General features: G+C 38.6%; 1 protein-coding gene across 1 annotated transcript in view; it reads right to left on the reverse strand.

Moving 5' to 3' along the window:
• LOC139946415 (WD repeat-containing protein 36-like) overlaps positions 1-25,270 on the reverse strand; it is a 32,895-nt gene that overhangs the window by 4,582 nt on the left and 3,043 nt on the right. The window contains exons 4-21 of the mRNA XM_071944058.1: positions 24,132-24,249; positions 23,597-23,729; positions 22,155-22,209; positions 21,401-21,533; positions 19,108-19,283; positions 18,749-18,869; positions 17,992-18,141; positions 17,523-17,671; positions 16,954-17,068; positions 15,717-15,882; positions 15,150-15,258; positions 14,569-14,648; positions 13,688-13,795; positions 12,983-13,083; positions 11,946-12,094; positions 9,999-10,118; positions 9,335-9,422; positions 6,598-6,785 (exon numbers count right to left, since the gene is read on the reverse strand). Of these exons, the coding sequence (XP_071800159.1) occupies positions 6,598-6,785; positions 9,335-9,422; positions 9,999-10,118; positions 11,946-12,094; positions 12,983-13,083; positions 13,688-13,795; positions 14,569-14,648; positions 15,150-15,258; positions 15,717-15,882; positions 16,954-17,068; positions 17,523-17,671; positions 17,992-18,141; positions 18,749-18,869; positions 19,108-19,283; positions 21,401-21,533; positions 22,155-22,209; positions 23,597-23,729; positions 24,132-24,249 (2,259 nt within the window). The remainder of the gene's footprint in view (positions 1-6,597; positions 6,786-9,334; positions 9,423-9,998; positions 10,119-11,945; positions 12,095-12,982; positions 13,084-13,687; positions 13,796-14,568; positions 14,649-15,149; positions 15,259-15,716; positions 15,883-16,953; positions 17,069-17,522; positions 17,672-17,991; positions 18,142-18,748; positions 18,870-19,107; positions 19,284-21,400; positions 21,534-22,154; positions 22,210-23,596; positions 23,730-24,131; positions 24,250-25,270) is intronic.

Below are 25,270 nucleotides of genomic sequence, written 5' to 3' on the forward strand. Positions count from 1 at the left end.
ACACAGTGTGATCTGGCACCATGCCATGCAGGCCAGAACAACAAGTAAAATTTATATTAGCAGTTTTTTTGCAATTTTGAGAAAGGTTTGCAGTTAAACATATGGCGATGAATCCACTCATACAGTGTAGTTAGGTAACATGGACAGGGAAAAGGAAAAGTGGTGAGTTGGTATTTGATGAGGCCATTAGAGAGGCCATTGAAATCTACCAGTACGACCCAAGTTAATGGGGGTTTAGGAAATGTGCTGTGAATAGAGGGTCGACACCCATTGGTCAGGAAGAGTAGGAGCCAAATGTCACTTAGCTGGAGGCTGATGTTTTGAAGAAGGGTGTCGTGCTGGTAACTTCAATGTCCTCTAATGCATTGGCGGTGCCAAGGCTTCTTGTTCTTCTTATCGTGTCCACACACACTATATATTGTGTTTCAGCCAGAACTGGACACATCAGTTCCTAGCAAGATCGTTGTACTCTGCAAGGTCTTCAGTTCTGTATTCCTGCTCCATAGTTTGTGGCTCCGTCTTACATATGCAGGTAACGTCTTCAGAGTCTAGATATCCCCACTTCTTGAGAGACATGTTGCACCGGCCAGTTGATGTTCTAAGTCTGTTGAGGCACTTCTATTCAGCCCAACCTGAGTCAGCATCAGGGGGGAGTTCTTCCGAAGCACTTATGTCCATGGATGTTCTAGGTGGAAGTTTACCAAGTCTCTCATGTCACATGGCAGTTCGAAGAGCCCCGGCTTCTGCACTTGGTTTGACTTTGTTGAGGAAGCTTTTCCTGGACCAAGTCTATTCTTAGCAGGTGTGTGGCTGAATGGAGGGTTTCGCTCGTGGTCTGGCTATACCAGAAAGTTTGTACAGGCTATCAGTTGGTGTTGGTCTGAGGCATCCAGTGATGAGTCGGCCTGTAGCATTGATGGCTGGATCAATCTTCTTAGCGTGGGTACATCTTTCCCAGACTGGGCAGGCATACTCTGCAGATGAAAAACAAAGGGCTAAGGCTGTTGATCGAAGAGTGTCTGGGCTGGCACTCCATCTTGTTCCAGTAAGTTTGCTGACAATGTTGTTTCTTGCACAGACTTTGGCTTTGGTCTTCACAACATGGGTCTTAAAGGAGAGGCAGCGGTCTAGGGTGACACCTGGATACACTGTATGGTCACAGTTTTCAAGAAGAGCCCCAGACCAGGAGACGTTCAGTTGGCATTTGGCTTCTCGATTACAGAGATAAAAGGCTGAATGAGAGTGATGAGCTCTGCAGCACTATAGTCAATTCGGTGGTCGGTTAAAGAATCCCTCGTGTTATGATGAAGTTTCTTGTGAGCGGAGGGTATATTGGCCTTATGCCTGCTTGATGGAACATACACGGAAGAAAGTGAGTAGTGGTATGTGGTTGACCTTGGGTATGGGAACATATAGTTAAGTTTGGGACGGCTTGGTGGTGTTAATCTGGTTGAAACTGTAGCTGTCCATACCATTGCGGTGACCCTACAATTGCCTTTAAAACTCCTCTGCAGAAGGTGACTGTCAAAATTGGGACCAGAAACAATATGATCCACAATCTCACTGGTAAATTCTTGGTAGCAAATGCCGAAATACTTTGCTCATCGGCGCTAGCTATCTGCCACTGGGGGCTGAGTATTGTGATCCAGTTTGGAGAAACTCTCAAGCCTACTCGATATTCAATTGAACAGCACCATGAGGACCATCGCTGGTGCTGTTAGCTGCACAAAGACTGACTGGCTACCAGTCCTGAGTAAGGCAAATTTCCCTTTTCAGATGATCCAAAGAGAGTGTGCCATATCAGTGATGGTTCTCTAAAGCTAAAGCAGAAGAGCGGCGCACGCAGTGGCAAGGTCCAGACGGCACAAGTTCCTGATGAAACAGGATCGCACCATCCAGTTCCCGGGGATAGACTTCCCAATGGTAAAATGTACCTCCTGAACCGGTTCCGCACTAACTCGTCACTCCAACTAGCCAATTCTCTTCACTCTGACTCAATTGATCAACTGCAGAGACAGCAAGGGTCAGTCGCACCGATCTCCTGTGTCCACGTCCTATAGAGCTTTGTGGTCGATTTCACTAGGCCAGGCAGTTGTTTACTCCAAGATGATCTTGGACGGCCTCTGGATATTTTCTAGCCAGGAGCTGGTGCTAGGCCTCCCCTGGAGTTGCTGGCGATGCGAAGAGCGTTTTTAGCTGGGGTGTTGTCAGCCAGGCGAGCGACATGACAAAAGAAAGCAGAACGGCGGCATTGAATCACTCAGACTGGCAAACCCACAACTCCAACAGACCAACTCACAACTCCGACAAAGGCTATCCTGTCCTATATATTGAACACCATAGACACAAGTTGTAGGAACCTTGAACAAGAGGGTGTGTTTAGATGCTAGGGTAATGAAAGAAGAACTGGTGTACAACGGTCAATGTTGGTTATTTTTCATTGGAAACTGTGGTGGAGGGTGTTGTCTTGTTTCTTTGTGGTGAGGATCAGGCATCTTGACAGCTATTGCCAGACTGCCCTTGTCCCATGGTGAACATGGTGAACTTGATGCTTGGGTGTTGCTGGTTGAGGTATCTGTATAGCATTTTGGGGGCTGATGGATAGAGTCGGGCCACATCATCAGTTCGAATGAGCTCTTGTGGGAATTTGGAGAGGCGAAAACTGTATAAGAATACTCATTATTAAGACATCACTGCTGGTTCGATTTGTTTCGCACCCAATCGTTTACTCTCAAGAGGGAGCAAAGAAGTGCTTTGAGTAAATTGTAAACACTGTTACTGCAAACAACTATGTAGTGCATACTGAAAATGTAGAAATATTGTAATTAAATGTCTATACATGTATTTACACGGTTTTGCATGTATCAGTACAACAATCAAGGGGCTAGAATGGCATGTTTTATTTTATCCCCACTTTCAAAAAATGTGACTCCCCCCACAAAAGGGGCAGGAATAAAGACAGTTATTAATTTTTAAATAACTATTGTACTGTTATTTTGTATTTTAGTCTAAAAGAATGAGCAGAGAAAAGCAAATTTAGTCAAAATTAACATATTACATTTTTTACCCCCCACTTTCTTAAAAATACGACTCCGCCCACTAAAGGGGCAGAATTCAAGACAGTTATTAATTTTTAAATAATTATTGAACTGTTTTCATGTATTTTAGTCTAAAAAAACGAGCAGAGAAAAGCAAATTTAGTCAAAATTAACATTATTACATTTTTTACCCCCTTCTTTCTTAAAAATATGACTCCGCCCACAAAATGGGCAGAATTCAAGACAGTTATTAATTTTCAAATAATTATTGAACTGTTATCATGTATTTTAGTCTAAAAAAATGAGCAGAATTGTTTTTCAAATAGTCAAAACTGACATATTAAATTTGTTACCCCCCACTTTCTTAAAACGTAGCCCCACCCCTAAAATGGGTGAGATCCAAGATGGGTCCAAGTCTTAAAATGATCCTTAGGGTGTATATAACAACTGTAGGAAGTTTCATGCTTTTACCACAAAGTGCACAATTTGTCCACATATGGGCCTTAGCAGCTGGACTAAAGGTGCCCAGTACCTTTAAACATAAATATTTGCTATTAAGCAATTACTAGCAAAAAAAGCGAAGACTAAGAAAAAGTGTGTCCTTAACCTGGTGGCTCTCTGAAAGTAAAGGCTCTTCTTAATTTCACAAAATCTTAATACCTTTCCCCCAAAATAACAAAACAAGTATTTGTCAAATTATTTGTTAGTTTAACACCAAAATTATCTATCGAATCATTTAATTTAATTTCATAATTAGTTTAAACTATCAGGTTTTTGCTTGGGGGGGGGGGGTAGAGGAGAAACATCTTATTATAAAATTATTGTACATATAATTATTTATGCATTGTACAAACAAAGCCATAAATTGTCCACGCACATCGACAGTTAACCTTTACATTATGGAACAATATGCAACGCATCATTGAGCACGCATTGTGCATTTATATTGGGTGAGACTGCAGCATTGACTATAGCAGTAACTCAAGTTGATATGAAAGTAAGGCTTAATCGAAAGGCCTCGTCACACATAGATCCCTGTCATGTGAATTTGTGTTCATTATAAACATAAAATAAACAAGAAATTTCGACCCCCAACCCATACTGCCTAGAACTCTTGCATGGAGACACCAACCTTGTTACCCATGACACGACCTTCCCTCATTTGGTTGAAAGGGAGGGAACAACTTTTGCCCAAAAGACATTCCTAAGCATCCTCCTATTTTAAATTGGATCTGTTTGTGTGTTAATCCAGGTTCATACTTCCTATGAATGCAAATCAAGTTTTGATGACACAAATTCGCAACAAATAATTTGCAACAGTTGTACTGTGTTTAAAGGGACACGTTGCCGTATCACTCAAAATTGCGTGGTTTTCCTTTTACCTCGTCGTCACATTTTTTACTCAGGTTCAGTTCAAATTATTTATAGGTTTAACAATAATTGGCATCTTGTAATGTGGCTCAATTTCTCTAAAAGGAAGGCAACAAGTTTGCCTGACTTTGCAAATCTAAATAAATCACAATGTAATTCTATTAATGTCTGCTATTTAAAGTGTACACAGATGAAAAAGGCCCGACACGTTTAGGCTTATATTTCTTTTGTGTCTTTTCAATTATAGACTGCAAGCATTGCATGTGAACGTTAATTAGAATTAGAACTAGAACGGTTTGTTATTAGCCGATGGTTTCAAATAATCACAGGAATTTGAAGTATTGGTTTCACATCATAAATAACATTAGGTATGTTCAAATACAATGTGAATGGAAAACCAAGCTTTAACAAAACAAATTATTTGCCTTTTTGAGATATGGTGGCCACTATAGGAGTGCACTGTGTGGTAATAATAATAATAATAATAACCGTATTTATAACGCACCTTTTGCCAAAGGATACAAAGCGCCAGGTATTATTACTGCAAGGAGTGGGGCGAATTTTGAGATATAAGACCTAATCCTTAAGCACCATGTAATGGTTTACAAGGTGCTGTGGCGCAATCTAGCTGCCAATCCAGCCAGGAACACCGGGGCAAACCCCTTCTCTTTTCGATAAGTGCACTGGGTTCTTTTACATGCGTTTATACAACACATGGGACCACCGGCTTTACGTCCCATCCGAAGGACAAAGCAATGGTAATGTGTCTTGCTTAAGGACACAAGTGTCATGGCTGGGGATTCAAACCCATACCCTGCTGATCAGAAACACCAGAGTTTGAATTCGGAGCTCTTAACCGCTCGGCCTTGACACTTTTCACTTGGTTGGGTGAATATAGACAGATTTACCCAAACCTAACAGTGTCATAGTGTGTCCACCGTATCTCAAAATGGCTTAGTATGGTACTTGCACCGTCTCTTGTTCTGATAATTTTTGTAGCAGTTTTGAATTCCTCAAGGTTTAAAGGCAGTGGACACTATTGGTAATTACCCAAAATTATTATTAGCATAATACCTCATTTGGTACCGAGTAATGGGGAGAGGTTGCTGGTATAAAACATTGTGAGAAACGGCTCCCTCTGAAGTAACATAATTTTCGAGGAAGAGGTAATTTTCCACAAATTTGATTTCGAGACCTCAAGTTTAGAACTTCATCTGAAAGCACACAACTTCGTGTGACAAGGGTGTTTTTTTCTTTCAAAGTTATCTCGCAACTCCGACTACCAATTGAGCACAAATTTTCACAGGTTTGTTATTTTATGCATATGTTGAGATACACCAAGTGAGAAGACTGGTCTTTGACAGTTGCCAATAGTGTCCACTGTCTTTAAATAATCAATTTTGGGGTAGACCTTGGTTGGTTGAACTATTCTTCTCATGCTTTGCAGATTTAAATGAGCAGTGTTGTTGACTCAAGTCGGTGACTTGGACTTGAGTCAGACTCGAATCGTCAATCCACTGACTTGCGACTTGACTTGGGAAACAAGTTTGTATCGAGGATAAAGAATTATTAATTTTGGTTTCAGGCCTGATACTTCACGGAGGCAACGAAGGCGATTGCCTCGATGCAAGTAGTCATTGCCTAGGTGCGCTTAATAATTAACAATTTCCTCATAGGATGCCCTTTACCAAGGAGAAATCACCTTGGTGCCACTGCCCTTTAAAAAACGAAGCATACAGGCTTAGCATTGTATACTCTGGCAATAATTGTTTAAAATAAATATTTCTTAAACTGAAGGCCCAATTTGGTAGATTTTGCACTTACTTATTTTGGGGGCATTATTTATTTAAATTTTGGTCGGACTTTCTTTTCAATGATAATGAATAATAGTAACGGCTCTTCTACAGCGCAATTTCAAAAATGATCATTGCGCTTCACACACAAACAAAAACAACAATAGCAACAACACACTAGAATAAATGGGTTCTGAGGCAACAACATTGAGGTAACTTTTTGTTTTTCTCTCCCCAGCAAATTCCTTTAGAGAACCCATTAGTGCTTGATTGCATAAATACCATTATGAAACCCAGGGTCACATTTCTTAATAAAAATGATAGGACGCTCTTCTGAACTACTTGAGCGTACAATCGATCATAACGTCTTGGGCAAAGACTGTTCAGAGACTTACCTTTGTAAAAAGTGCTGTGTACGCCTGTATGAGTTCAAAATCACTGTTGGTGATTAAACTCTTGCGAAGGAATATAATGAAGTGCTTCATGGCCTCTGTTGAACCGCCCCCTAGAGGCGACAACCTACGAAGCTCAACGTCAATCTCTGATGGGGACAGAGTTTTCAACAGAGCAACAACTTCTTCATCTGTGAACACAAAAAAGTGAAGTAATGATAATGTAGTGAATGCAAGTGCGTCCTCGATCTATATCCAACTTTCTTATTGCCGTACTTATTGCAAATACTTAAAGACACTGGACACTATTGGTGATTGTCAGACCAGTCTTCTCACTTGGTGTATTTCAACATATATGCATAAAATAATTTGTGTGTAAAATAAATCAATGTGGTGTATGGGTAAAAACCCAAATTAATATTCTTTATCCCCGATGCAAATTTAACATCTGTCATATCGTTGTGGTACCCGCTGCCAAAACATAGGATTCGAACTGCCTCTAGCTACCGGGCAACCTCGGTAGTCTAGTTGGTAAGACACTGCTCTAGAATTGCAAGGGTTGTGGGTTCGAATCCAACCTGAGTAATATGCCTGTTATATATTTTCAAAGGACTCGGGAAGTACTGAGTATACAGTGCTAACACACATCGGTGTATGGGTAAAAAACAAAAATTAATATTCTTTATCCCCAATGCAAATTTAACATCTACTGTACAGATTATAATTGTTTTTTATATAATGATGTGGTGCTTTAGCGCTTTTTATGTAATGCTATATACACCTGAATGGCGTTTCAAAGCGCTTCCAACATTAGTACCCCTAGGTCACTGGGCCTTATATCATTCCTTAAACTATCTCAGCTCCCTGGGGAGTATACAGCCTATGCTGCCAAGTATGTAGCGCACTAAGCTGATTTAATCACAATGACCATCTCTGCCCTCACAGGGAGGAAAAATTGACTGTGTTTTGTTGTGCTACAGCGTATTGATTGGGAGTATTAAAATCAATTCAAGTGCGTGAGATCATTTTATATACTACACACCATCGTATGGATTTTGCTGTAGTATGTTAGTGAATGCTCGTCCTTTTTAATTAGAGGGCCAGCCTCCTGCCAGTGTCTCTACCGTTACTTTAGCAGAAGAAAAAAGGTGATTTTCAAAAATGATTTCTTCTTCTTCTTTTATTAAGAAAAAAGTGATTGGTTTCTAAATAATAGTTAGCCATTCTCTCCTTTGTCATTGAGAATAAAATAAAACAAATTCTGATGCAGCCAACATAGATTGAGAATCAAAAATACACATGTCTATTCTGGGAAGGGGTAAAAGAAAAAGAAATAGACAATAAAACTGTATTCTCAGCCAGCTCAGTTTTGTTCAGTTTTGGTTAGAAGAATCTTGTTTTGTTCTCTCTTTCTATTTATACCAGTCTCCAGACAGATTTGCCGCTGTGCGGTTTCCTAAACCTATTTTGTTTTTTTGCAGAGGTCGGTAATTAGGCAGTGTGTGATGGTATGCCTTCTGCGGTGGTTATGGCTAGATTAATGCAGTCAACAGGCATGGCAATGGCCAAAGTCAATTCATACAGAAATGGGCTTCACATGCTTTACCTGTGTAAGATAAAGCCTTTGGAAGACCACTGCAGCCCAGGGCTGTAAACTCCCGCGGAGCTGAGAAACTTTACAGAGAATGTTATTGACCCAATGACCAGGGCACTAATGTAAAATGCATTGATACAGTCATTGTACATAAAAGAACTAGTTATTATTATTTACAAAGTAATGCAGGGCAATATGCTGTCGATCAAATCAGGAATACTGGGGAGAACCCATTCTCTTGGCACTTTAGTGAATTATTTTATGTGCATTACACAATAAACAGATCCTTTACATCACATCCAAAGGAGGAAGCATTAACGGTTAAAGGAACACGTTGCCTTGGATCGGTCGAGTTGGTCTTTGAAAAGCGTTTGTAACCGTTTTTTATAAAATGCATATGGGTAGAAAGATGTTGTAAAAGTAGAATACAATGATCCACACAAACATGCCTCGAAATTGCGTGGTTTTCCTTTTACCTCGTCGACTAACACGTCGGCCATTTATGGGGGTCAAAATTTTGACTCCCATAAATGGCCGACCATGTTAGTTCGCACAGTAGAAGGAAAACCACGCAATTTCGAGGCAAACTTGTGTGGATCATTGTATTCTACTTTTATAACATCTATCCAACCATATGCATTTTATAAAAAACGGTTACAAACGCTTTTGTTTTGACCAACTCATCCGATCCAAGGCAACGTGTTCCTTTAAGTGCCTTGTTTAAGGACACCAGTGTCACAACTATGTGACTCGATTCCACACTCAATAGAGTTTGAATCCGGTGCTCTTATCCATTCAGCTATGAGACAGTGGATTAAAAAACTCATCCTGGACAGTACTTATCTGCTGGTTTTCCAGGGCCCAATTTCATAGAGCTGCTTTGTGCTCATATTTCATATTTCCGCTAACTGCAAGTACACGAAAAGGTATGCTAACCTTCCGGTGCTTACTGCACAAAAATAAATGGCGTCACAATGCAAATCCATGGTGAATGCGCAATATGGCCGCCTATTTTTCTGCTAACCTGTAAAATACGCTCGCACCTTAGCAATTTTGTCTGCTAGAGTAAGCACAAAAATTTGTTTATCGCTAAGCAGTGCAATGAACTTGGGCCCTCGACTACTTTTGACAAGGTCTAAAACTTACATGTTTCCGTATGGAGACTCTTTTCCAGAGCGGCCGACAGGACAGACTGCGACCCAAAGCTTTGCAGACTGAAAAGTCTTCCCTTATCCTAGAAAAAGACAATTATTCAAAAGAAGGTTGTTCAACTGAGCTAGATGGGAGGATAGGAGGGGTGGGCAAACAACACTACAAACTAAGAATAAAATATTAATAATAGTAAACTTGTGGGTACAACCATGTAACAATTTTATTTTAAGAGATTGTTGGATCAGGAAAGAGTCCGTTTGGTCTCCCTGTTTCAAACAGTATACTCTGCTATTATGCAGGAGCCGAAGACAGGACATTTATAACAGGCATTTAACCAGAGCATGCAAAGGTCTGGAAAAGGATAATAAGGTAAAGCAAGAAAGATTTTGAGGGGGGGCAGACCAGAGAAAAGATGGGTCTTGAGAGCCTTACTAAGGGCAGTGCGACCAGTAAAATTCCTAACATCGGTGAGAAGTTTATTCCATAGCCAAGAGGCGTGGACAGAAAAAAACTTGGTCTTCATACACTACCACAAATATGGACTCCCAGGGCTCGCCCTTAACACTAGCCCGGCATACATTGTCTAGTATAAACTTAGAGTTTGTTAGCCCTGCTGGCTACTTAACAACAAACTTAAGAACAAGGCCTTGGAACATACCTTGCTTTTATCACCCTCTACGTCTGGTGTAACAAATTTCGGCGTGAGGCCGGCTACCGTTGGAAGGAAGAAAGGGGCTGCTTTGGGTACTTTTGGCGGCTCTTGAGGCTTGTTTCTTTTCTGTCAAAATAAAAAGTGAAACAAAATTATATTTCATTAATTTTGACACTACTGCAGAGACAAAACATATTTCGATGGGGGATTGACAGCGGTATAATATCTTATCATTAACCTTTTAGATTAATACTAGATTTAAAAATAATATTAATTTCATTTCAATTCAAGACATTTATTTCAATTCCAACAGATAATTATAATAACAACAACAAAGAAAATTATTATCTTTCATATTGAGAGATCAAAGTACATAACAAGGCTACTAACAAGCACTTCATGGTGAGGGCTACACATTAACTGAATAGAGCTATCGGTCCAAATCAACTGTCACCAGGGGCATGTTGCCACCTTCTCCTGAGACTGAAACAGGGTTACCCCCCCCCCCTCCCTTTCACAGTCCGTTAGGATGTAGGCATGGATATTCATTCATTCATTCATTCGTTCATTTTTATTAAAATACCAGCTGGCGGCACAAAGCTGAATTGTGCATGGCATTACAGGATAAAAATATTGATAATAATAATAACACAGAAAAAAAGTCATCACCACCACAGTCCAGGGGTACATCTATGGTACATTAAAACAGAGATGACAATAAATAGCATTACAAATTTGATAAACGACTAATTAACGACACTATAAAACTGCACATGGTGTTGTGGGAACCCTCTTATATACATTGAAACCCCACTATGAAAAAACCACGTAAATACAGGGTACCCTCGTAGTTAAAAACTACAGCAGTTGACCAAAAATAGTAAAAATAGTATCGTCCACTAGGTGCCTGGCTTGTACAGCAGAATGCACTACCTTCCCAATTTAGTTTACGCAATAACGCATGGTGAAGTGCCTTGCTAAAGGTCAATAGTGTCATGACCAGAGTTAGAACCTACACTCTGCAGCTAATCAGAGCTTGAATCCAATGAACTAGACAGCTTAAGCTTCGCAGCAACACGCCACAATTACAAATTCTATACTTTATGTTTAATAATCTGCCTCAGATTAAAACCCCACTCAACGACCAAAGAAAACATGTTTTGTAGTAGCCAAAGAGTACAAGGCAGGCAGTTTGAGTCCTTGACAAAAGTAGGAACATTTTATTTAGTACAAGAGCTGACCAATATGTACACATGCTGTAGATTTTAAAAGACTTTCCAGGCTATTTTAATCAAAATGTTTCTGATTTTCTACAGAAAAACAAGTTAGAAATCAGACTAAAACAGAATAATCTATTTGCCTTGAAGCCACTTCATTACTCTTTAATTTGATGTATAATTTATTTTGAAACCTATGGCAAATGTTGATTAAAGAAGCATAGAAATAAATTGTATACATCGCAAAATTCAGGATAATTATTGACAAAATTGAAACGTTGGACATTTTCTGAATCAACCACCAACAGCAAAAATATTGTTTGTATTTTTTTTCAATAAAACGATGATAGAGGACTACTTGGCACTGAAAATAAAATAGCGGACAAATCCCACAAGATCGTCTTTACTTTCGCTGTTTTTAACCAAAAACATCCTTTACACCATGTTTACACACAGGAAATGTAGTGCCCTCTGTTGACTTCAAATAGTCAATGAGATGCAGTACAACATAAAAACAGCCACAAGAGGGCACACTTCCTAGCTCTTTATTTTTCCACAAATTTATGAGATGACATAGATTGTTAAATGGTGGATTAGACATGCTTGAGATATAATCTAAAGGTATTTAGACCGAAACTCGATGTCTGGGTCACATAGGATTTTAACCCACTGTGTTTGTGCACCAGCATCACCTTGGTCTATGGTCTGTGATAAGAAAACAAGTTTGAAATCTTACCTTGATAAGTTCAAGGTTTGTAAGACTCTTCCATCTTGAATTGGGGAGCAGTGAGAGTGTGACCAGCTCAGCTGAGATCTGTTGTGGTGAGGTGAACTCTGAGACGAGGTCATCAGATTCAAGCTCAGCAGAATCGACCTCATGAACTTCTATAAGAAGAGATTAAAATCAATATTTAGAAATATCAACTCCATTCCATTTTTTAAGGAAATGAAAAGTTCGTCAGTATACACATCTTGACTGGCAATGAGGTCACTGAGGTCAGTTTCTGTTTTAGATGTGGGAGAAAATCCCAGAGAATTAATCCAGTGAAAACCCAAACAGTCAGGTATGAACTGAAGACAAACATATAATGACCCCGGTGTGATTCCAGGCATGGTCCTAGAGGTGGTTTTGGCTCTGAAAAGGGCCGGTTTGTTTGATATTATCCATTTTTATAAAAAGCCTTGTATGAGTTTACAGGTGATGAAGCATATTCTGTAGCCAACCATGCCTGAAACATTATAGCAAACCCCCTTATCTAAGATACTCGCTTCTGTCATGTCCATTAGGGCCTTGTCACACGAGACAACTGTTGCAAGCAACTTGGCGAAAACCAACTGCAGTGCGTGCTACAGGACAACTTTGGTAGCACTTAAGTAATTTTTCAGACAATGTCTTACGATCCACAAGAATAATATGCAAACATTTGAATGTAAATGTCTTTTTCTCTTGGAGATTGCATGGAACTGGTTGCCTGTAAATTGCCTCATGTGACATGGTCCTTACAAAACACAATGGACCTAAAGCTTCTATGTCCCATCCTTATGAAAAAGTAAACTATGTTTACAGGTCTTGCTCATAGATGCAAGTAATGATTGTAACCATGCTCCGTTAAGTTCTAAAAGAACCTTCGCTAAGATGCACAGCCACAATAAGAAAATGTTCCCTTTTGATTTTCAGCCTTTGAGAATAACACTCAGCTCAGACCATTAACTACTTTTTTTTGCTTTTAAAGAAAAAGGAGTTTTTCTGAATAATCTTTTGTCAAGACTCACCTTCTGGTTCAAGACTTGTTCCTGGTAGATACACCATGCTGGGCTCATAGTCATCTGGAAGGGGACGTATTGGCACATGGGCATACAGCGTCTTGTTTGACCTTTGGATTGTGACATCAATGAGTATAATTAGCAAAATCAGGTGTTTCATACCAATGTTTCAACAACTGCTTTATGAATATTGAGTACTGTTTGAAGCTTTGCATGGTGTGGATAAATAGGAAGAAACAATGAGTAAATAGTAAATTTGCGGGTATAACCATGTGTAATTCTCTTAAGTGTGAGCGATGTCTCTGAAAAGAGCCGGTTCGACTTTGCTCGTCTTCAGGAGACTTCACTCCCACAAAAGAGATTTACTCATGGATGTACCCAACAATTTACTATTTATTTATAGCTTCTTAATTTTTATGAATATTATATGTGTTACCCTTACACTGACGTGAGTAAGCACTGTATACTCAGTACTTTGTCGCAAAGTACGAGCAAAATCACACATACATCAGAGCTGCCAACATGTGCATCTTGCAATCAGGAAGATTAGGTTCAACATCCAATCAGCAGGGAGATATTTAGAGTCTCGTTACCCTCAACATTACATGTAACATCACATTATTTGACGTAGCTCAAAAGTTATCTGTTCCATACCATAAATAAACTCAAAGACTGTCAACATTTGACGTAGCTAAGAAGTAACCTGATGCTTACCATAAATATATGCCAAGATCGTCAACATGTGAAGTTGCTAAGAAGTCTCCTGTTGGAGAGAGTGCTATACTAGTTGCAGCGTCTTCTAGCAGGAAGCTATCCACCAATCTAAATTAATCATTCACAACAATAGATTTAATGGGACAATGAAAACATTGAAAACATTGAAAACATTGAAAACAATGAAAACGTTTCACTGGCAATAAAGTAATCATCACTAATGAAAATATTGAATATGAAACGGTCCAATAAAATCAGCAAAATAAAAGCAATTCAAAATATAAACCATGAAAACAGTCCAATAATATCAGAAAATAATCATAACAATGGAAAATATGGACAATGAAATCAAATCAGTCCACCAATGTAAATGAAATGATCACAAGAATAAAAAATATGCAATACAAATTAGTTTACTTCTATCAGCCAATAATCATAACAATTGAAATACAAACAGTGGAAACAATCCGCTAATATTAAACAAATATTATCATAACAATACAAAACATGGACAAAAATGACAACACTCAAAAAAGCAAAATAATTCCAGTTGAAATAATTTATGGACGATGGAAACATATCAAAAATCAACAAATTAGCCATAACAATAGACAAAACTACAATGAAAATCATCAACATCAACAACAAATAATCACAAAACGAAATTATGAACAATTTAATAAGGAGTAAAGAGTGGTATTTATAACTTCAGAATCACCCTGAAAAAATGGTAAAGTTTGACGTCGTATTCATGCACTGCATACTTGGCATGGAGCCAGGTGTGCATTTCATAAAGAGTTAGGACCAGTCTTATCTCAAGTTAGGACGAGTTACCTGCTCTAACTTAATCCCTGTTATCTTCAAGAATGTTTTTTTTTTACCTGCTGGAGGGAAGGTCCCACGTTCGGATGGTGGAGTCCATTGATGATGTCACAAGCCAGCGGGCATCTTGGCTGAAGGTCTGTAGTACGAAGATGTAAACAGCATTAAGCCACTGGACACTATTGGTAATTGTGAAAGATCAGGACTCTCACTTGATGTATCCCAACATATGCATAAAATGACAACTCAAAATACAATTAAATTCAAGTTTTATTCAAATCTGGCAAATCAAGATGGCACAGAATTGCCCCAATGTAAAAGTGTAAGACTCGTACAAAACTTGCAGCCATTCAGGGCCCAAACAATAAAAAACAAATAGCTAGAAACGGACTTGACTTGAAGGCTTGCAAGGCGGACAAATAATAGAATTTTGTTGATAAATCTCTTTTGAGATGATAGAGGAATTGTTACAAGAAAAACCCCACTATCACAACAATACAAAATATGGACAAAAATAACAGCACTCAAAATAGCTAAATAATTCCAGCTGAAATATGGACATTGAAAACAGAATATGAGGTTTGAACAAGCTACCCCCCCCCCACAATCAACATTCAAACAAACATAAACAATCTCTTACCATGTCAGTGACCCTGTTTTGGTGACCTTTGAACCTTCTCACAACTCTCCTTAGGTCAATATCAACAATGACGACAACAAAATCATCCATTCCAACAGCAAGCATCGAACTAATAAAACAAAATTGATGATAAAAACTTGTTGACAAAAGCAAAGTAATAACAAAACCAGAAGTGAAGACATCAATCAAGCTTGAGAATCAGTCAATTGTCAAGCTTGTGGCACGATAATCCAGAGGTCGTTGGTTCGAATCCCACTCTAGGCAATTCTTTGTTTAACCCCCAAAATCATTTCAAAATTTACCCAGTCAATTTCCCTTGTGGTTTATATTGATATTTATTTATTTCATTACACAGCAAACAGCGCAAACGCCAAAAGCAAGATGGTGAATAGGAAACAAGAAGAAATGTGGTTTAGATGTGGGAGGAAAACCCCAAATGGAGAAATACCAAATCCCAATGCAAGGCTGTAATCCAAGGTGGGATTTGAACCAGGCTCCATAGAGGTGAAAGGAAGAGAAAGAAGCCACTGAGCAAGCAACAAACTACAGAATAGTTTTGAATCCAACCTTTCTCTGTGCAGTAACATCTGGTTGACAGCTGCATTCAATGTCAGATGTCCCAGCAACTTCTTCGACTTAAAGTTCCAGAACTTCAGTTTGGAATCTGACGCCCCTGTGATGACTATTTGGTTGAGACCGTCAACAATAACGCCTCGTATAGCACCCTCATGCGCTAAACAAAAGATAAATAAATTTGAGTTTAGACTTACGCTCTACTGATCCTTTTTCTAATTCAGAGCTCTACTTTGCATAAAACACCAGCTGGCTTTTCACTGCTTTTGCTAAGAGACGTTTCACAAGACTGTATGAATTTGTTGGTGTTTTTTTCACATCTGCTAGTCGGAGAACTATTAGTTGTTTGGACTTCAGAATTTGTACATTAGGTTAAAAAAAGTAACCACGAGGTGTGCTTGTGATGAGAGGCCAGTTCAGGTGCTGTAATTATAGTGGGTACAGTAAATAATCTTATGCAGTAAATAATTTTGTTTGCATTGATGTCATGCAAAATGTGTAAACATTTATCCCTATGTGTAAACATTTTTCCCTATTTTCTTGTGAACCAGATGGTTGATCAACCTCAAACTTCTACAGGTTTGTCAGTTTATGTAGGCCTATATGGTGGATTACATAAAGTTCTGACACTGCCAGCAAATATTTTGTTAGCTGTTTGGGTTATAGCATGCACTTATTGTGATGTACATTTGTTTACGCATAAACCATAGCCCAATTTCACGGCTAAGATAACTGTCTAATTCTGCGCTTACAATCTCCATTCTCCGCTTGCAGGGGAAGCATCAAATTTCTGCGCTAGCTGTGTTAGCAAAGAACGCCTAGTAACGTGCACACGCAAAAGCCAAAATTCACTGCTAACCCATGAAATACACTTGACGTAAGCACAGCATTCCCTGCTTTGACAAGCGCAGGTAGATTCTTTGCTTATGGTAAGCAAAGCCAGAAAACTGGGTCATGATGTAGCATCAAAAGATTTGCTTCACAGCACTTACAAAAAGTTAATCAGAGGAAAACACACAGAATAACAACATCACTATCTAGAGAAAAGAATGGTTTTCAGTAGTTTTTAATCACTTCTTGGTTAGCATTTTAACCAAAATCAAAATATACATCTCGCCGTAAACATGAAATTCAACAATGAACTTATTTATGATCTATCAATGTGAAAGAGCCAATAATTTCCTTTGTATTTGTCATCCACTTAAGTGTTCTAAAGGTTGAAAATCTTTACCTTTCTGGCTGCCATAGGAACCTCTGTGGATCCCTGATTGGATGTTATAAGTGTCCACATGACCCGTACTCCAACCAATTATGACAAAATTTCCGCATGAAGTGATGTCAATGGCCTAATAAGAACATATAAAAAAGTAATGAATACTAAAAACAAAATAATGTTTTTAACCCCATTTCAGCTCCAGGAGTAGGTGGCAACGGCCTCTGGACAAAAATAATTGAGCCCCACCTTGAAGTGGCCTTTAGGCCCTGTGTGTCAGGCAACTTGCATAAAAAATAAATATTAGAAAAATATTTTTAAAATATGTGAATCGTTCTGCACAGTTCTAAACAACTTTCTGTCACTTTTTTTTGCACCATTGTTCTAAGTTGCTTTAGAAGTGGGTTGTAACAGCACCTCTCAAGGTCTTATTGTCTGTGATGGGTGTGATTTCTGTGGCGGTAATGTTTACCAGTCTTTAATAACTGCTTTGAGTATGAATGAATATACCCCGAGAGTGATACAAATATGTTTGAGAGCGCCCTCACGCGATTAAAAATATGGCAAATTGAATTAAGGGAACTTACCGTGGCTTCGACAGCTGCTGATGGCTTGACATGTGAACACTTTATCTTGTGGTTGCCCATGGTACTACGTTGGTAGTTCCAGGTTGTCACTATGTTTGTTCCTTGATGACAAGCTGCTATGCCATCCCATTCACTCTCACGACTCTTTTCTATGAAGGTGGACAGAAAGAGATGTGGAAAGTCAGGTTGAATGTTTAATATGCCAGGAATGTAAAAGTAACCTTGGAGTAATTCTGGCTTGTCGTGACCAAGCGGTCTAGCATAACCGACTCCAGCTTTGGCCCTTTAGTGATTTGAACCCTATATTTTAGAGAAACTTTCCATAACTACTGGGTCTGATCCCCCTTTTCTTGAATTGCGAAATCAATGTGGGATCAATGCTAGGTCCAGTTGGAACAGGGCCTTAGCTTTCGATCCAAACTGGACCTTCATCAGAGGCAAAATATCTAGATACATCCGTTCCACTTACCTGCAGCAAACTGTGTGATAGGCGCCATCTTGTATCTCTGCTTGAGATTACTTTTCCTATTACCCAGCTTCTTTTTCAGGTTAGCCTGGCCAAGGTCTTTGTTGTGCTTCTCATGCAGTGTAGAGAAAGATTTCAGGCTACTGTCTTGGCCTTTAGAAAAAAATCACACAAACAAGAATATGTCCATCATATTTTGGGAGAAAATATGACACTCCGAAATGCAAAAAGCCTCATCAGTCTATTGTCTTTCAAACTGCAGGGCTTGGTTTATGTTTCTTTTCAAACGCCGATGCCACACCTTCCTTGAAAATTCACGGCTGGAAAAGTTTATCCATCATTCAAAGGCACGATTTATCCATCATTAAAAACCACAGTGGATTATATTAAATGGTCAAGTGGGAGGGTTGACTGTGTAGTATGCTATCATACTGCAAGCCGGTAAAGTTGATCTACATGTGTTGTTCAAAATCACACTGGTTGATATTGAATGGTCAGACAATAGGAGAGTTGACTGTGTACTGTTTGAGTACATTCACCACATGATATCATATTGCAAGCTTGTATAGTTTATATAAATATTATTCAAAAACAAAGTGGATGATATTGAATGATCAGACAGTAGGAGGGTTGACTGTGTATGATTTCATATTGCAGGCTGGTACAGTTTATACTATACACATAATTTATAAACACAGGGGATCAAGAAACTCACATACTCTTTAAAACAAAAACCAATAATTTTTGACATCAACCATACCTGCACTAAGAATATTCTGCCCCTGTTCCCCATAGAACTTAATCTTTGCTGGGGGCGCACTGTGACCAGTACGAACACGTAGTTGGCGTCCACCTCCGTCAGGCTGATCAAACACCCAAATCTTAGACAATAAAAACAAATATTAATATAAGTTTAACTTGCATCAGAGATAAAACTATTAATTTTGGTTTCACTCATATACACCAATGTGTGTTAGCACTCTTTACTCAGTACTTTCCAGAGTTCTGTGAAAAAAATCACAGGCATAACCGAACCCACGACTTACTGTTAAGTTAAGCACATTGAAATGGCTATTGTGAAAGAACTTGTTTTTATTATTAGATAGACATTAAACACACCTTAAGGGCGTTATCAGCGGAGTTTGTCACCATGACCGGTTCCGAGGATAGGAACTTCATGCCAGCGATGCCAGACTTGTGGACATCTCTCATTTGAGCTTGAAGACGTTTCTCTTCTAGATTCCAGAGAGCAATATGCCCTGGGGTGCTTCCAGTGGCCATGATGGGCTGACCGTCTGAAAAAGAGACATAAAGACTTTCAATTCACATTGAGACATAAAGACTTTCAATTCACGTTTCACTATTAGTTAAAAAAACCATTATATGGTGTGAAGTTAAAAAAAATAACACCCGTTTCAGACGGGCGCTCCAGAGTCGCGCCAAACCAAATTCTGAATTAAGTACATGAAAAGTTTGACATCTGAAACAGTTAGGAGCGATTGGACACATTAGAAGTTGAAAGATCGACTGTTGCAGTCGTTCGAAACGACTCTGGAGCGCCTTGGTTTCAGATGTTGATCTTGTCATGAGCCAAGCCAATGTAAATGTTGGTATTTCAAAGAGTATCACCCGCTCTAACGAAAAAAAGTTTAACTTTTACTTTTAATAGTCTTTTAATAAATTTAAAACGTTTCTTATAAAACACATAAGAATTGGTCACGTGACATATTGTCGGGATCCCCACAAAAACTAATTTTGAGCGCTTTATTTCACTGCTACTAATAATTGGCGGACTTTTTCGAGCAATGGCTCAAGTGAAAGCTTATAACTTTCTCGACCCCCATCAAAATACCTATTGAATTTTAAATCAAAATTTTGGGGTCAAATCGGCAAAAATCTGACATAGCATCTTTAAACCTGCACGTAACAAAAGTGCTATTTTATGAGATTTTAAGTTTCGGCACCTACGTGACGATATTATACAAGTATCAAATCAAGCTTTACAAAACTGACTGAACAAGCTAGCTTGACCCCTTTGAGAGAATTTTGACTGGTCCTTAGGCGTTTTAGCCAACTGACCGTGGTCAAAATAGAAAAGGCTACTCCTGAGGGAAGGTTGCAAAATTTACCATGCGTTTTTTTTTTTGCGATACTGGAGAGGGATTTGTTTTAATGAGACACCTTACTTTGATTTGGTATTCCAGATCCGGTCCTTAGGCGTTTTAGCCAACTGATCGTGTTGGCGTTTTAGCCAACTGACCGTGGTCAAAATAGAAAAGGCTACTCCTGAGGGAAGGTTGCAAAATTTACCATGCGTTTTTTTTTTGCGATACTGGAGAGGGATTTGTTTTAATGAGCGAACTTACTTTGATTTGATATTCCAGATCCGGTCCTTAGGCGTTTTAGCCAACTGACCGTGGTCAAAATAGAAAAGGCTACTCCTAAGGGAAGGTTGCAAAATTTACCATGCGTATTTTTTGATGGAATTCTCAAAGGAACTATGGCTTCAATGACTTGCGGTTTTTCAGACAACCCCACCAGACAGGGCAAAGCAGGCATTGCAGAATTATGTGGGACAAATTATCAAATACAACCATGGATTGAGGGGATTAAATATGTCTTAATCCTATGCTCCTTATCATCCGTCACTCAGTGACCCTGAAACAAGTCACCTTATTCAGGTTTAAGTTTAATAAAGCTTGTTAGCAGTAAATACTGCTTAGCTAATTCCTTTGCTAAGCAAAACAAAGAGTGGGGCACCAGTCGCAACAATGTAAACTTTATGGCATGCTGGCTAATCACCTGTTTTTGATAAGCAATATTGCCCTGGGCTTAGCAGTATTTAGTGCTTACAGGCTTGGGCCCTGGTAACCTTATTCGGGTAGGCATATTTTTGTATGCTTAGCTACTTGTGCTTTTAAAAGCACCCTTATTTAAAGGCATTAGACACTATTGGTAATTACTGAAAATAATTATTAGCATAAAAACGTACTTGGTAACAAGCAATGGAGAGCTGTTGATAGTATAAAACATTATGAGAAACGGCTCCCTCTTAAGTAATGTAGTTATCGAGAAAAAAGTAATTTTCCAGGAATTAGATTTTGAGGTCACAAAATCAAGCATGTAAAAGCACACCACTTTGAATGACACAGGTGTTTTTTCTTTCATTATTATCTCACAAATTCGACGACCAATTGAGTTCAAATTTTCACAGGTTTTTGGTTTTATGCATATGTTGACATACACCAAGTGAGAAGACTGGTCTTTGACAATAACCAAAGGTGTCAAGTGTCCTTAATTGGGCCTTGGTAATAGTGTTTCAAAACCATCTCATAAATGCCCTTCTTAAGACTTCCTATTCACACCCTGACCAAGGACTAATTTAAGGGCGGTTTTTGCTCAAACTATTTACCTGTTCTGAAAGAAATGGCTGTCACTGGGCCCCAGTCCTGGGTAAAGGTAACAATGGTCTCGTCATATCTCAAATTGTGAACAATGGTTCGGCCATCTTCAAGACCAACTGCGACGACATCTACAGCTGGAGCCTGATAATCAATCAATCAAGAGTCAAAGGTTAAAACGAGACCTAAGTCTTGTATCCTGTGTTCCCAATGGTGGAAAACACTGGTGTAAGGAACATATGAAATTTACCTCAAGGGATTGTCTACAGACCAAGTCACCTTGTTTATATGGAAAATGACCCTGTTCTATTGTTGTAACCACAGTGGGCGATGCGAGATAGGCTTGCCTAGAACTAACAAATTTCGCCCAGCACTACGAGCAAAATACACTGTGCTGACTATTACAGATTTCCCACTGATTGCACTTCAGCAATGATTGCCCCCCTTTTCTATAGTGAACTGCTCGGCCATAGTGAACAAAATTGGATTTAGAGCTCCTCAACCCCCCCCCCCCCCCCCACTTAAATTGGGCTAGCTACACACTCCAGGGATTTTCCTGACAGGCAAGATATTGCACTGGTAATATGGGAAATGATGACATACTTACCACTTTACAATCGAGAATGATAAAAATAACAGCTGAACAAGTTTTGAAATACAGTTTTATATAAATCTGTGATCTTACCATTTCTTTCTTACAAATTTTTTAAGATTCCTAACTATTAGAGACTTAAGTGTTGCTGAGAATCAAGAAAAGCGCATTACCTGCTCTATGACCGTAATAGGTGATCCCCAGCCCTTGAAAGTGTACACAAGTTTACTGAGGAAAGAACAAAGATAAAGAAGAATTAATACTTATTTAAAGAAGCTCCAAACCAATCAGCCAGAATAACAGATCTCCATAAAGATTATTGTATATAAATAAAAAAAAATCATTTACAATGCAGCTACAAAACTGTGCACTTTGTAAAATCACACAACTTTACAAAAAAGCCAAACATAAAACTTGCTAACCTCTTGGGCATGCCAACTATATTTATATGAGATCTCATTGTGCAATTATCTCTTTATTCAAATGCTAGTTATACATTTCATGCCCATTGTGCTTTAAGACTTTTATACCAGTCGCTTTTCTATTTTTTTGTACATATCTTTTTTGACTCAATGTTTTATAGTGTGTACAGTTTAAATCTTTTGCAAGGTAGTTTTTAAGCAATTTAAAGCATTTTTTACTCCGTATTCAAGAGTATTAATCCAACCGTTTTTATATTAAAGGGAAGGTACACATTTTGGTAATTGTCAAAGACCAGTCTTCTCACTTGGCGTATCCCAACATAAGCATAAAATAACAAGCCTGTGGAAATTTGGGCTCAATTGGTCATCGAAGTTGCGAGAAAACGATGAAAGAAAAAACACCCTTGTTGGACAAATTTGTGTGCTTTCAGACAAGAATAAAAGACTTCTAGCTAGAAGTCTTTTATTATTTTAGTGGGAAATTACCTCTTTCTCAAAAACTTCGTTACTTCAGATGGAGTTGTTTCCCACAATGTTTTATACTATCAACAGCTCTCCAATGCTCGTTACCAAGTAAGTTTTTAAGTTAATATTTGGTTTGAGTAATTACCAAACATGTACCTTCCCTTAAGGTTGCAAATGAAACTATTCTATAGCAGCACAAATCAACTCGTAAAAAGTTGTATCCACAGATCAAAGTTTAAGCATATCTTTGACCCCACTAAGGCACTTAGAAATCCTGTTTCATTGATTTTAATAGAAGTTACATAAACCGGTCGCCAAAATGACCTCAATCCTTTGCAATGTCCAGAGGCAAAATGAAAGTCGTCAGTTTGTTTGTCAGAAATATTTGTGTTGCAATTCATACATTGCTCATTAATTGGGTGATCATTAATTATTAAGATGAGTTACCTCATAACAAGACTTCCCAGTAATGGCTAGAGGCATTTCAGGTACAATTTTAACTTCAAATTTTTGTAAATTCAATGTGATTTTGCCCATTGCAACCAAATTGGATGTTTTTAATAAACCATGAACAATAATAAAGATGGTGGGAGCATGATAAAGATCTATGTCACACATTCCAAGTTTTAATTGGTCAATGCATTATCAAGGGGCGAAACGAAGTGGACGGTTTATAATGTACAAATTTGTTGTTTCAAATGAGACACGTTTCAAATGAGACACCTTACTTTGATTTGATATTCCAGATCTGCATGGTACCCTGTTTGCTTCCCAGCAGGATCTTATTGAGGTAAGTAGTCGGGTGCATGAGCGCAGACACCTGGAAACTTTCATTGCTGAACTGAATCTCAAGATAAACCTCTGAAAAAATTGAAACCACAAGGAAACTTACATTTTATTAACAGGAAACTGAACTTGAAAAGCTACTTTTCTAAGCTCAAGTGTCTAGCTCAAGAACAATGACCAGGGCCAAATTTCATGAAGCCTGTAAGCACAAAAAACCTGCTAAGCACAGAAAAGTATTGCTTAACAGAAACAGGTTACAAGCCAAACTTACATTAAGTTTACATTGTTGTGACTAGTGCCCCACTCAACTCTTATTTTAGGAAAAGACAATTTTAAAGCAGAATTTTCTGCCCAACAGCTTAATGAAATTTTGCCCTGGACTCGAACCTACACTCCAATGACCTCGCCACCAGAAGTTTAGTTTGATGCACAAGGTGCTCGACCACATGTTTTTGTACATACAACTTATTATTTTACCTGTAGATTTGATGTCCCATATCTTGAGTTTGCTGGATTCATCAATCGACACCAGATGCTCACCGAATGGTAGAAGCAAATGAACATCTTTCTCGTGTCCTGTGTATGTATAGATGACCTAATGACAAAATCAAATAGATTCAAAATTAATTTATGGCCTCAGTGTTTAAACCCATCAGGTTGGTCTCAGTACAAAAACACTGTTCCTGCCTAAGCGATAATTGGTACACTACAATAAATTTTCTTACCAACAAGAGAAGTCTTGTTTGGGATGTAAACACAAATGCCATGCAAGCCAGTCTGTTTTTTTAATATTTGACAACAGGCTTCTGAGAGATGCCAAGACCAGGCCTTTATGCTTATTTTTTTCTGTAAAAACAGGACTGTTATGTCTGCTGCCACAAGCGCCTCAAAAGTTTCTGGGCAATACCAAGACCATTCCACAAACCAAGTTTGGATTTGCTAAAGCAGAAAATATTGCTTTATAGAAATAAGTAGGATAGGTGTAAAAATAATAATATCAAAGTCTTAAATAGCGCCCGTATCTACCAAAAAGGTACTCAAGGCGCTTAGTATATACATTTATACAGAAAGATGGGTTATTGAAGTCATGAATTCTGAGACCAAATTATGTAGCTCACCTTATTAGGGTCTTACAAGGTGCTAAGGCGCATTCAGCAGCCACAGCCAGGAACACTAGGGTGTAACACAACCCCTTCTTATTTTGATAAGTGCACTGACATATGACACGGTAATTTGACTGGTACCCTGTTCTGGTAAGCATAAATTTGTTGTGCTTCAAAAGCAGCTCTATAAAATTGGACCCGTTCTTAAGAGTCATCATCCAGACAAGTATTGCACACACACATGTTCTCAAATCTGGATATCGTCCTTTGACTTGACATCGTCCACCAAATTATGCGTGGAGCTCCAAGGTCTTTAAAATTTACGTATACAGACCCTTTTGTTTTTCCTTTACAGTTTTGAGCACACACATGCAGCTCTGTGTATGGCTTCCCATGTTGACAGTCTCCCGTCATGAGTTGCGTCATTAAAAGACACTAACTACTAATTACTGAATACTTCCAATATCCACAGAGCCACAGAGAACTCTGTAGATATGGATGTAGATCATTAGC

This window comes from Asterias amurensis, chromosome 13, assembly GCF_032118995.1.
Source record: "Asterias amurensis chromosome 13, ASM3211899v1".
In the NCBI taxonomy this organism is placed as follows: Eukaryota; Metazoa; Echinodermata; class Asteroidea; order Forcipulatida; family Asteriidae; genus Asterias; species Asterias amurensis.